Source organism: Pelmatolapia mariae, linkage group LG10_11 (genome assembly GCF_036321145.2).
Source record: "Pelmatolapia mariae isolate MD_Pm_ZW linkage group LG10_11, Pm_UMD_F_2, whole genome shotgun sequence".
NCBI classification, from domain to species: Eukaryota; Metazoa; Chordata; class Actinopteri; order Cichliformes; family Cichlidae; genus Pelmatolapia; species Pelmatolapia mariae.
The window spans coordinates 31,505,528-31,519,115 of record NC_086236.1 but is presented as its reverse complement, the minus strand read 5'-3'; the positions used below and the strand labels follow the sequence as shown (position 1 = coordinate 31,519,115).

Genomic DNA, 13,588 nt, shown 5'->3' with positions numbered 1-13,588 from the left:
TTGGAACCATAAATCCTGCTCTCTACCAGAAAATCCTGAATTATGAAGAATGTGCATAACCCTTATGTCCTGCTTCATAACCCTTGGGACTCAGCAGGACAATGATCCAAAACACACCAGCATGTGCACTGAATGGCTAAAAAAATAAACAAATAAAGGTTTTGTCAAAGTTCATATTTAATCCGATAGAGATGATTTGGCATGTTGTTCATGCTCAAAAACCCTCCAGTATGGCTGTATTAATGTTTATGGTTTATGGATGATAAACCGTCGACATCGCCTGGTAAAAGTCGAAGCAGTCGCCGCTGACCAACATTGATGGAGATCGTTAGCTGCCTGATGCGCCCCTCAGCATAGGAGGAACTAAGTGCTAAGTGCATGTCAGCATCATATTTCCTCATGCTGTGTGTTCGCTCGTCTTGTGCGTTTCATAGTTTCATCTATGCCTGAGTATTTTTCTCTTTCTGTGTTCTTCTGTATTAGCAATAAAGGTCTAGTCCTGCATTTACTACTACTACAAAGCCAGCCAATGAAATGTGTTTTTCCACTTTATCTAAGCATTGAGTCAGGGTGAACTAACTAACATTGTGAAGCATTTGCATATGCCTAAACTCTAGGGATTTGAAAAAAACAAAGTTACAACATACACCTCACAACAATAGTCAGTACAGACAACGGGACACAAACATGTGACTCATACACAAAGACAGACATTAAAAATACTTACCGGTACACGGACCAAAACAGCAGTTCTCTCGCTTCTTTAAAATAGATTTCAACTGTCCCATCATGTAATTATGAAATTACACAGTGCCTAGCATGTACGCACGTGAAATCAAATACAGTGCACTAATAACCAAACAAATAGCAGCCGTGTAAATTTAAAAATTTACACTCTCCCCAACGTGCCCTATACCCATCCTCCCTACTTTGATCTAGGATCTACTGACATTGATTTTGAGGGAGGTATTTTAATGTATGGTCTCAAGAACCTACCTCAAATACTTTGCCTGTTGTTTGAGTTAAATTGTAACTAAATAAATATCTGCACAGTCTCTGGTTATGGTTTTAAATCATCATACATTTAACTAAATAATGCATTGTAACTATTTATTTGGGCCATGTCTAAAATTTTGCAACTGAAAAGTGTCCCACTTAATTACCATGATGTCCTTCTACTGCTGTGGCATAAATTACTGGTGTAAATTACATTTTCAGAAGAGCAAAGCAATTGAATAACATGACTAAACTTACTTGCTTTGTTTAATCACTTTGCAAGTTTTTAACAAGTAAATGACACTCCTGTACAAGTAAAGAGTTTTTTTTACTTTTGTCATTTTTGCCCCAATGAGTCCTTTCAGAATTCATTAACTTTCTTAACTTTAATGAAGGCCATATAAACCATATCCAAATAACATCAAGTCCTACTCTCACCCTCAAATAAAAGTAATTTATTTGGCTGAGAACAGTGGTTCTCAAACACCTTGCTGGTGGAGTACAATATAAGTGAAGAAATATGGAATAATAAAGTAAACAGTAAATAGAAATACATTAATCCTTAAAATAAATCTAAGTTTCCAGCATGATATCACAACAGTTTGTGAAATAGTCACAAAACACATCTATTTTTTCGCGTGGTCATGGACACAAATTGTTAATAGATGAAAAAGGTAATTATCCACCAAACCTAAAAGCTGGTTGTTCGACCCTTGGCAGCGGGATCTACAGTCAAACTGGCAATGAGTTTTTCACGTTGCTGTGGAGGAATTTTGGCCCTCTCTTTTTTTCAGAATTGTTTTAATTCAGCCATACTGGAGGGATTTTGAGCCTGAACAGCCTGTCAAGGTCATGCGAAACCATCTCTATTGGATTAAATACAAACTAGGCCACAACAAAACATTTTGGGGGGTTTTAGTCATTTAGAGGTGGACTTGTTGGTGTGTTTTGGATCATTGTCCTACTGTGTCCCAAGGGTTATGTAGCAGGACATAAGGGTATGCTCCATAGTCAGGATATTCTGGTAGAGAGCAGAATTTATGGTTCCAACAGCAACAACGACAAGTTGTTCGAGTTTCTGAAGGAGCAAAGGAGGCCCCAACACAGACTACATGTTTGACTGTTGATATGATGTTCTATTTACTAAATGCTGTGTTAGTTTTATACCAGCTGTACGAGATGCAAACCTTGCAAAATCTTAAACTTTTATCTTGTTTTATGGGGCAACCGTGGCTCAGGGGGTTGGGAAGCTCATCTGTAACCGGAAGGTTGCCCGTTCGATCCCCCTGCTCTCTCTGTCCTGGTCGTTGTGTCCTTGGGCAAGACACTTTACCCTACCGCCTACTGGTGTTGGCCAGAGGGGCCGATGGTTCGATATGGCAGCCTCACTTCTGTCAGTCTGTCCCAGGGCAGCTGTGGCTACAACTGTAGCTTGCCTCCACCAGTGTGTGTGAATGTGAGAGTAAATGAATAGTGGAATTGTAAAGCGCTTTGGGTGCCTAGAAAAGCGCTATATAAATGCAATCCATTATTATTATTATTATTATTATTATTATTATTATTATTATTATTATTATTATCATCATCTTGTCAGTCCACTGAATATTTTCCCAAAGGTCTAGGGGATCATCATAACGTTTTTTTGGCAAATGTGACACAAGCCTTTGGGTCAGCAGTGGCTTTCACCATAGGTAAAAGCCACTGCAAGGTAAAAAGCAAAATCAACTTATCTGTGCATTTTCATGTTTCGGTTTATTGTAATGCTTGAGCACTTTAGATGTTCAGATCCACATCCATAATGCACTATTATTAATAGTGCTGATGAAGTGATTTTTTTTTTTATGTAAACTATTTTCTATTAAGTTAATAGAGAAAAATTAATCATCATATTTTTGTATTCCTATTGTTTTCGGTTATGTGCCTATGCTGCTAGTTGCTATGCAGCAACTTTCTATACTCTCGCCACAGGAGGCCTTACCAGGGATAAACTAGTGAGTCCGTTCACATCAAGATAAACTGATTATTAGTCTTATGGTAGTGCTTTCGACTACTGATTAGTAATAATGAGGTAATAGTTGGGTAACAAGGTGGGAACAAAAAGGTAATAATATGGTCATTTGCACATTATTACCACCTAATAACCAAGTAATATCCAAGTAACATAATTGCAGCAACAATGGTTACAGGTGAGTAATATTATACTGAAATTCATTTACTGAATAACAAAGGGACAAAACATGGAGTAATAAAGTGGAAACAAAGCTATACCCATGAAGCAACACCAATTAGAGACAGTAGTGTAATACCTTGGTAACAATATGATAACCTGCTAGCAATACATAGGTTGTGTCTGTGCATTTGAATTTTCATCTGTTAGAAAGGCTTTAAATGGTAATAACCTTTAATAATAATAAGACTGTTTTGACTGATGTTTTACAATAATAGGAAAGTATTACCATATTATAATGCTTCAATTCTAATTCTTTTTAAAAATTAATAAGGGCACCTTAAGAATTGCAATAATTACCTCGGAATATCTGTGGTACTTTCTGTGTAATACAAAGGAATCTGGGTTGCAAAATGCAAAACTGCCTGTTTCTACTTAATACCATGTTAATCACTACATAGTGCAGCCCAGATTCCTTTTATTACACAGAAACTACAACAGGTATTCCTAGGTAATTATCACATTTCTTGAAGTTTCCTTTAATAAGTTATTAATGTGGTACTAATGAGAAACAGGCAGTTTTGCATTTTGCAGTCCTAATTCCTACTTATATAACCAAAAAACCACCAGAGATATTTCCAGCTAACATGTCTTGACATTTCCTTCAATAGGTAAATTTTTTTTACCAACTAGAAATAGGCAGTTCTGCATTTTGCAACCCTAATTCCTGCTTATTACACAGAAACCACACGTACCATCAATGTTTCCATTTAATAAGTCAGAACAATAAACACAACATTTACATTATTGCTTTTAAGCAAAGTAGGATGCTGGGCAACCAGGATTAACTGAGGCATTATAATATTATAATACTTTCCTATTATTCCTATTATTCTAAAACATCAGTCAGTACAACCTTATTATTATGAGGTTATTACCATTTAAAGCCATTCTAATAATGGATGAAAATTCAAATGCACAGACATTACCTTCATAGTGCTAGCAGGTTATCAAATTCTTATTATGCTACTATTACTAATTGGTTTACTCTTGTTTTCCAATTAAATTAATTTCAGTACAATGTTACTCAGCTGGAACCACTATTGCTACAATTATATTACTTTGATATTACCTGGTTATTACGTTGGTAATTTAGTTGTTACCAAGCTGTAATACAAAGTCCAAACAGTCTTATTTAAAATACGCCATTCTTCACAAATCAAACCACAGCACTGATAACAACATAGGCACAAACGAAAATGGAAGCTCAAATTTTCTATACTTTAAAATATGATGCTGCCCTCAGTTTTGGCAGTTGTCAAAAAAGGGCAATGTGTAGCTTGTTAGCACTGCACACAGCAGGAGTGGTAAGTCTGAGAAGTGCAAACAGATTCAAGTTTTCCAAGTACTATAAAGGTAATACAAAATAACTCACCTAGCTATTGTAAGGGCCCTGCCTGCATCAGGTAACCTAATTACCTGATTACTAATACTATGATGGCCTTTTATCCTGCTCAGGTTCCAGTGTGACTCAAACATGTTTCTAAATGTTCATTCTCTGTCCTCTTTTTTATATTCTTTTGTTGCTGTACTATAAACTGACTGCCTCTAAAATATTTTTGTTGAATTGTGTCACAGTTTTGTGTTTTCAGTGTTGTACAACTAAAAGTAAAGGTCATTGTAGATAAATTTAATCAATTTAATGTAGAAGGTTAAGTTATTTTATATTGAAAATGTTTAAGGTTGTAAGACCATGGATTTTAACTTACATGCTGTTTTTGTGTACACATCCACAGTTCTTATTGCCATTAAATCTAAAACAGAAGCTGTTCTGGATGAAACAAAAAGAAAGACTCTGGACTCAGCTGGCAGGCTGCCTGATCACACAAACAATCCTCTGTCCTGTTTATAAAAATTCCCCTCATGTCAAGAATCCCCAGAATGTAAATAATGAAGGAAAACATGAAAACAAATCATCACACCTAAAACCCATTGCATATCATCTGTAAAATATCTTAACAATTAATGATATTAATGTGAGGGTTTACTTGATGCAGGCATCCCTGCTTATTTTAAAACTACAGCTGATATAGTGTAGATCCCTCCCGTCCATAAACATAAAAGATCCTGATTTCATGAGCAAATCAGGAGTTGCAGAAAAATATATTTGTTCAGAAGCATCGACTCTATAAAGCTGGGCAGTCTTGTACATTGTGTATAGAGCTCCATAAATGCATGTGCTTTAGATTCAGATGTCTTTTCAACTGATGTGACTTCATGAGCAAGCACTCACTAACAAGATCAAAGCACAGCACAGCCACAGAATGTATGAATCAGACCAAAACAATCATTACTGCTCAGCCTGAAGGACTGATACGCATCATAGTAGGTTTAGACTTGCCAATCCCACTGACCTTCTTTCAGGGTTAGCGATAGGTTGACATTACATGACAGTTTCAATATGGATAGGAGCAAGAATGCAATGTATTTTTGTGTTGTTGTTGTTTTTGCCCTACAAGCTCTGCTGTTTAGACTGATCTAGAGCAACTTTGACTCTGTTACATACTGTTGGGACTTGACATTGTTCCTAAACAATATTAGGACATTATAGACATCATAGATTGCTATCGGTGGTGCTGAAATAGTGTTAGGTCACTCAGTACAGTGCTTGATTGGGACTGTAAAGTATTTCAGCAAGAGTCTAGTACTGTGGTTAAAAATTGTGCAAAATATTCAGAAAAATCTGATTTACTATTATACAATAACACACATGTAAAACTGAAACAAATTTTAACTGTTCTTTTGCAACAGTTGCCACTTTACCATTTTTAGGATTTGCTTTACAAATCCTAAAGGGAGAAAATTTGTTCCAAGTCTGTGAAACAACTTTACTCTTGTTTGCTTATTTTGTTTTTCTATTAATTCCATAAATGCAAAATGAGCACGCTGATGCCAGTGTGATTAAGTTTGTCTTGCTGTATTGTTGTTTAATCAGCACTTTATCCCAGCCTTACTCCCTATTGTGTCAGCTTACACCTAACGAAGGAACAGCCAAGTTATGTTCATTATTTACCATACTGATGACCTTTTAGAAGAGGCCTCTGTGATGTCCAAACAATGGATTATGAAGAGCATTTTGCAGAAAAAGCAAGCAGTATATTTGTCAGCCAGTCTGCATTGGGCTGTTGAAGATAATATCAGTGAATGGGTTTGTCTGACGTGCTGATATTTTTCATGCAAAAATAGGCAAGAAACAATATGCTTGGGATAATTTAGAAATTGTGTCATGACTCAATCTGTTAATTACACATATGTCATATGGTAATCCTTTTATTTTCGCAGCATAGTGACGTATGACTGTGAGTGGTTAAAGACCTGTACCACACCGCTTTATTGGGTGTACGTTTTATGGGTGGCCATTAGTTTGGCAGACTTAGCAAATGGATGAAGTGAGTTGAAGAAAGAATTCCACCAACTAAATCATTTAAATATAATATTATAGTTGGTTTGGATATTACCAGTGAGCTTTTTCAACTTTGTTTGGCTATTAAGATTTCATTGATACTTATGCAGCTGTCAGTTTTCCATATGGAAAGTCACTGTCAGCAGAAGCCTTCTTGATGAATGTGGGTTGTTGTTTTTCAGCCTGGTTCTATTTGCCCCTTTTTAACTTTGAGCAGCCCTGCTTTAAACATCAAGTAGTAACACTATTCCTATAACAGTGATAAAATTAATTGCTTTGGCCATTGTCTTTATTGGTTCTGTTGCTCTCAACATTGCATTACGTAAAAGTAACACAAATCCCCGTGTCCAACTAAGGTTTGGGGACCGCTGAAGAAACAAAACGTGTGTAAATCTCACGGACTTGCCACTCAGTTCTTTTTTTTCTGTAACCACAACTATATTTTTATTCATCTACAGCCATCAGCAAACACTTTACAACAGTTTTTGCTCGTGTCCTCCTTCCAGAAACACGCTTTCCCCATCACCTTTAGTTCTGCATCATCACACAACAAATAAAACAACCAGTGTCTCTAGTTCACAGCTGCAAAAGATTAGCAGAGTGTCGTTTCTGAATGGAGTGTTTTCCACAGACTAATCCGCTCAACCCCCCACCCCCGCCCGTTTTTAACGTCGGTTGCATGATAAAACAGACAGCACGTCAGTCCTTCTGCTACTCGATCCCATACCAAATATTTCATTTAGGGGAGCTTACAGGCAGTGCATAACTTTGGCGGTGGAATTCATAAACAGCAGTAGCAGAAGGGAGACACTTGTGTGAGGGGAGACTCACCTGAGAAAGACCGTCTCTCCTTGTCGGACTGTGATATTGTCCATCACTTTGTTGTAGGACTGATCCCCTTGGCTGCGGACCTGCAACCCTGCAGGTACAAGAAACAAAATCCTCAGGGAGAGAAAAATTGTGCATTTGGAAAAAGCGACAAAATATCCCCGGATAGACATCGTCTTTAGCCTTCGAAGGCGCACAAACAAAAATCATACAGCGAGACAATGAGGCGGTCCTCCGCCGTGAACGGAGATTATTGTACTCCCAGTTCATTAGTCTTAATCCAAATCTTCTCGCCAGGTATTTGTGGTGTGAAGAGCAAGGAAGACAGAGGACGCTGTCTGGCTGCACTATGGATTATCACCGCCCTTTGTTTTAAACGGGGGGGGGGGGGGATTATTCTCACTATCCCTCTGTTTGATTGTTTGTTTGTTTTTTCTTTGGGTTTTGTTTGTCTTTTTTAAAACATAAGAAATAAGACGTAAAGATCCCTTCGGGAATGTATTGAACGCTTCATCCTCGGTCGAGAGAATCGAAAAAGTGCACAATTAAGAAAAGAGGACTTGGAATCGTATTTAAAGGGAGGAAGATGCTAAGTTTGCGAACTGCATGGGTAGCAAGTGATTTGGCGATCTGTAATAAGTGCGCCTTCTGTGTCGTTGCGTAGTGTCTGCAGATAGTGGTCAATAAAAAGGAAAAAAAAAAACACGGCTGTGCTCATCATTATGGAAAAGTTACTTCCTGTTAAAATATTTTATGATGATCGTTTTTATACATTATACCACTGCATAGAAAAATCTGAATCAGAATCAAGAAAAAAGAACTTCAGTATACACATTTTTGAAGCATATACAGTGCAAAAGATTTGAGCCACCCTTCATTTCTTTATATTTTGATGGGAGATTGGAACACAAGTTTAGCATTTTTCTAATCAGAGTATTACTCTTGGATCTTGAATATTTCCTTTTGAAAAGAAGTGCCACAGTACCGGTAAACTCTTTTTAAAAAACAGCCACCTGTGCCTCCTCTCTCCTCCAAACGCATTTTAGGAATTGAGACATCCTGTACGATGTCAAACTGACATATTGTCTGAGTCTCAAACTAGAGAAGAGAGCAGGTACAAAATTGAGAAATGAGAAAATACCACTACATTTGGTAAAAGCTTATACATAAACATATTGACTGGCAATCAACATCCCTTTACAGTAGTTGTGTCATTTGAACTTAGTGGTTATTTGGTTCTTCCTGTTGCCATTGTGCTCATCAGTGAAATCCCTGCATGTTGGTCAGTTTGTAGCTAAATCTTTACACTAAACCTTAAACATTCATATCAGCACATGTATAATAAATTCCTGAACTCAGCCAATAAAGGCTTTAATAACATATCTGACAGATGTTAAGTGGTCATTAGAAGTTTACATATTTTGTTGTTATTGTTGTTCTTGTCGTTGTTGTCATGTTATTGTTTTCATTCAATTTGCTATTCATTATGTTGTAATGTTTGTCTTAATATTTCATTTCTTAAAGTTTACCTAGTCTTGTTTACTTCATCTTATATAGCTGGGTTCTGTAATTACAGAGGTGTTATGATTATTTTTTAGTGATACCACTTTTATTTATTATAAGCAATTGTGCATGTGTATAAATTAAGACAAATAAATATTTGAATGATTACATTGCCAAAAATATTCCCTTGTCTGCCTTCACACCCCTTTCAACTTTAGAAACACTGCCTACTCACATTAACAGAATTTTATTTTAATGTATTGCACACCGACCTAAACATTTCAGCACTCCTGATTGCAATGGCATGTAGGTGCACCTCACACAGAGGACACACTCAAAAGTCCTGTCTCCATTTGCAGCTTTAAGATTTGCAGTTTTTGGTACAAAATCTCTGCTATTCCACAATGGAATTTAATATTTTATTAATAAAAAGTTGGTACAAAGCAAAAAAAAGAAAAAGAAAGAAAGAAATGTATTACTAATAATTCACAACTCACATTTCACCATGCATTCCTACAGTATTTTGTTATATAAACTTTAGACACTATTTCTTGTTCATGGCTAATTCACCAATTTACCTAAGATGTCTGGGGCAGATTCATGAATTTGTGGAGTTCGCATGTTTTCTCAATACTGCAGCCCATAAAGCGTGCCTATCATATAAACCATTGTTTGTTACTTGCCTTGTTTGTTACTTGCCTTCCCTTTTTGAAACCATATCTCATGTCAAGATCGATGTTTAGACTTTATTATTTCCATCTTTATTATCAATAAACATGGTTTCACATTGTCTAAAGATGTTTGGTGTTGTTCAGTAATACCAGGAGTTCACTCAGAAAACAACACTGGATACAAAAGCATCAAGAGACTGCTTTGATTAATGGCAACCTAATAATTAATAGAGTTGTTTTTTATAACTTGGTCATATCAGATGTGTTTTCTCTTTTAAAAATATGGATGTTTGAAGATAATTTCTGGCTTAATTAGAGAATGATTATTCAGGCAATAGGATACTTTGTCTAATCTTCTAACCTTTTCTTTCTGCAAAATAATCAATTATTATTTTGACATAACAAATGTCCTCTTTGTTTTTACTACCACTGTCTGGTATCATAATAGTGATTCATAGCCAGGGTGACTGTATTTATAGAACAGGTGCCATGCAATCTTTTTTGAAGCACTTTGTTACCACAGAGAATTAAACTTGCTCATGGATGACATTGACTTTGGTTGTCTAGACAACAAATGAATGCAAAATGAAGTTGTTGGAACTAAATATAGCACATCTTCGCAACAAACTGCAATCTAAGATCATCTTGAGTCTGCAACACCATTTACTGTATATTCATTGTTAGGATTAGATGTGCCAAATGTACAAGAAATGGATCATGCTGGTGCTCTCGCCAGAAAGCCAAATGGTCACCTCTGCTGCTCTGCACTGTGATCTGTCTTGATGATGGCTATTCTACATCTTTAGGAATATTTCTTCATGAGGGAAGCTCATGTAAAGAGGTCTTAGTCATTGGCACCAATGAAATATTACCTCTGGCTGGAAGGAGTGTCAGAGTGGGAAGATTTCAGTAAAGCTGGACACCTAAAGCTACTGTGTAACATAACTATGAAACATAACAAGAAAACACATCTTTACACTTTAAAATATGAGAACCTTGTCCATACAAAAATGCAGTGCATCCGTAAAGTTTCACAGCTTTATTATTTACTCATGTTACAGCTAGTGCTGTCAGCGTTAATCTCGATAAAATGACATTAACGCCACAACCGCATTAATGCAGCAAATCTCTGTTAGCGAGTTAACACGGATCGCCCCGTGCATGGGACTGCACAGCGTCTAGCGTTAGCACGGTTAGCTCCTTAACGCTTTAGGGCCGTGCAGCCCCACACATTGCTATCCGCATTAACTCGCTAACATAGATTTGCCCCGTTAATGCGGTTATGGTATTAACATAATTTTAACGAGATTAACGCTGACAGCACTAGCTACAGCCTTATTCTAATATGGAGTAAATTCATTTTTCACCTGAAAACTCTATATACAATACTTCATAATGACAAATGACAAAAGTTATTTAAAATTATTGCACATTTATTAAAAATAAAAAACAATAATATAACATGTACATAAGTATTCATAACCTTTGACATGACACTCAAAAATGGAGCTCGGGTGCATTCTTTGTTCACATCTAGTAGATGATTCTACAACTTTATTGGAATCCACCTGTGGTAAATTCAACTGACTGGACATGATTTGGAAAGGCACATACCTGTATACATAAAGCCTCATCCCATCAATCACAAGCCACTGGACTTCATGGCTCACAGAGTTATGGGAACCTCAGAGAGAGGTTTGTATCAAGGCACATATCTGGGATAGAGTACAGAAGAATTTCTGCAACAATGAAGGATCCAAGGAGCTCAATGGCCTTCATCATCACAGTGAATGGAATAACTTTGGAACCACCAGGAGTCTTCCTAGACTGCCTGACCAATCTGAGTGATCAGGGAAGAAGGTCCTTAATCAGGAAAGTGACCAAGAATCTGATGGTCATGCCAACTGAGCTGCAACATTGCTTTGTGGAGAGAGGAGAACTTTCCAGGATGACAACAATTTGTGGCTAAATGTACACAGACATCATTAAGGATAACGTCTTGATGCATGCTCAATGATCCAGATAAGGAAATCCCAAAAAGTTGATTGAGTTCATCCTGACGTAACATTTTCAGTGGGAGAAATGTTTCATCTGTAATCCAAGTGACTTCTTCAGTCTCTGACTGAAGGATAACCTTCTTCAGAGCGCTCTGGACCTCAGACAGGGCAAAGGTTCATGGTCCAACAGGACAATGTCCCTACAGCCAAGATAATAAAGAAGTGGCTTTGGAACCACTCTGTAAATGTCCTTGAGTGGCCAAACCAGAACCCAGACTTTAAGCAGATATAACATCTCTGGAGAGATCTGAAAATGACTGTGCACCCATTCTCCCCATCCATGGTGATAGAGCTTGAGAAGTTCTGCAAAGAATAATGGGAGAAATTGCCCAGAAATAGCTGTGCCAAGCTTGTAGCTTCATACTGAATTTAAAATGAATTCAACATGACAAACTGTATAACAAATGAAGTGCTGTGCATACTTTTCTTTTAAGAGTGAACAAACAGTGCTGCTAACAGCTGTAGGTGCTACCTGCCTGAAGCAATCAATACCAAAGTGGCCCTTTGGTGTTAGATATCCCTAAGTGTAAGAAAACATTGCTTTCTAATAAAGAGATTGATGCAGCCAAAGTTGTTTTCATCACACCTTAGTAGTGGCCTTCTGACTACAAGACAATGGTAAGTCCAGTGCAGTCGTAAATCCTTAGCTTCCTTCAACATCAAATGACATCACAACCGTCTCAAACATCTCATGTGATAAAGCAGCATATCTACAGAAACAGATGTGCTACACTAGAGCAAGCACTGCTGGAGAAAATTTCTCTTGAAATGATGAACTGTCTTACTATCTGGTCTTAAAGTGATGTGATGAATCCTGCTTCCGGGCCCAAACTACTCTGTGTTTAATAACTCTACTCTGTTGTGTTTTTAGCATGTTTTAATGCTTTGTATCTTGTTCTATTTAATCTCAACAAGCCCCTAAAAACAGTCAGTGATCACTGTCGGCCTCTCAGTTTTTATTGCCACTATTAATTTTAAAGCTCAGTTTTTAAAACCTTATGATGTAACTACAGCCCAGCTCATGGAGCAGTATATTAATGACTAACCTCGTATTGTGGATGGATTATCTCAGTTGTTCTCCTGAGTGAAGTTTGGTCCGTATACAGCATCCTGCCATGCAATTGCATTTGTCCCTAACCATTGGAAACCCTAAGGTTAACTTTTATCGAGTGGAAAAAAAGATAGCATTCATCCTCCAGCTTCACTGTGTTTATATTATGCTAACATAGCCGAGTCATTAGCAATAATGTATCACATCATTATATACCAGCTAGTCAAACTTCAGTAACCCTACAAAACGTCACTGCTGTTTACTTTCCTGTTTTCATTTATGTTGGAAGTGATAGCAGACCTCTACGTCTTCATTTTTTTCAGAAATTCCTCAGTCAGAATATTATCAGGTATATTATATTTAGATGGAAACTCGCGAGCTAACTCCCTGCTAACTTCTAACGCTGTTAAACTTCATAAATGAAATGCCATTTCCAAAATTATTATATATATGAAAGTCTTAATATATTGAATGATAATCTGAATATATTAAATGAACCTCAAATTATTGGAAATCTCACTATATGGAATGAAAGTCTGAAAATACTAAATGAAAAGTTACATTACAGAGGATGCGGTGCCATCTTGTGTTTTAGTTGTGTAATATAGCATGTGATTTTACTACAAGTAGCAGCATTATGAATAAGTTAGCAGGGAAGCAGCATTCTTAAGTAATGAAGACATAATTCTTTGGAAAATACATGCACTTTCCAAAATAATACTCGTAACAGGGTTCAGTATTGCACTACTCATTTTGAAAGGGAGAGAGACAGACTGTCAACCAGAAATCCAGATTTATTTATTTACTTAAAAGCTCATTTTCATTTTACTGAGTGAAATAAGTATTCTATCT

At 36.8% G+C, this 13,588-nt stretch overlaps 1 protein-coding gene across 3 annotated transcripts in view; it reads right to left on the bottom strand.

Moving 5' to 3' along the window:
• Positions 1–13,588, bottom strand: part of ntm (neurotrimin) — a 537,843-nt gene that overhangs the window by 195,197 nt on the left and 329,058 nt on the right. Inside the window, exon 2 of one of the 3 annotated variants that reach the window (XM_063488323.1) lies at positions 7,458–7,545. In XM_063488323.1, the coding sequence (XP_063344393.1) occupies positions 7,458–7,545 (88 nt within the window). Of the gene's footprint in view, positions 1–7,457; positions 7,760–13,588 lie in introns of those variants that run through there. The other 2 variants (XM_063488322.1, XM_063488324.1) reach the window with 2 other exon arrangements.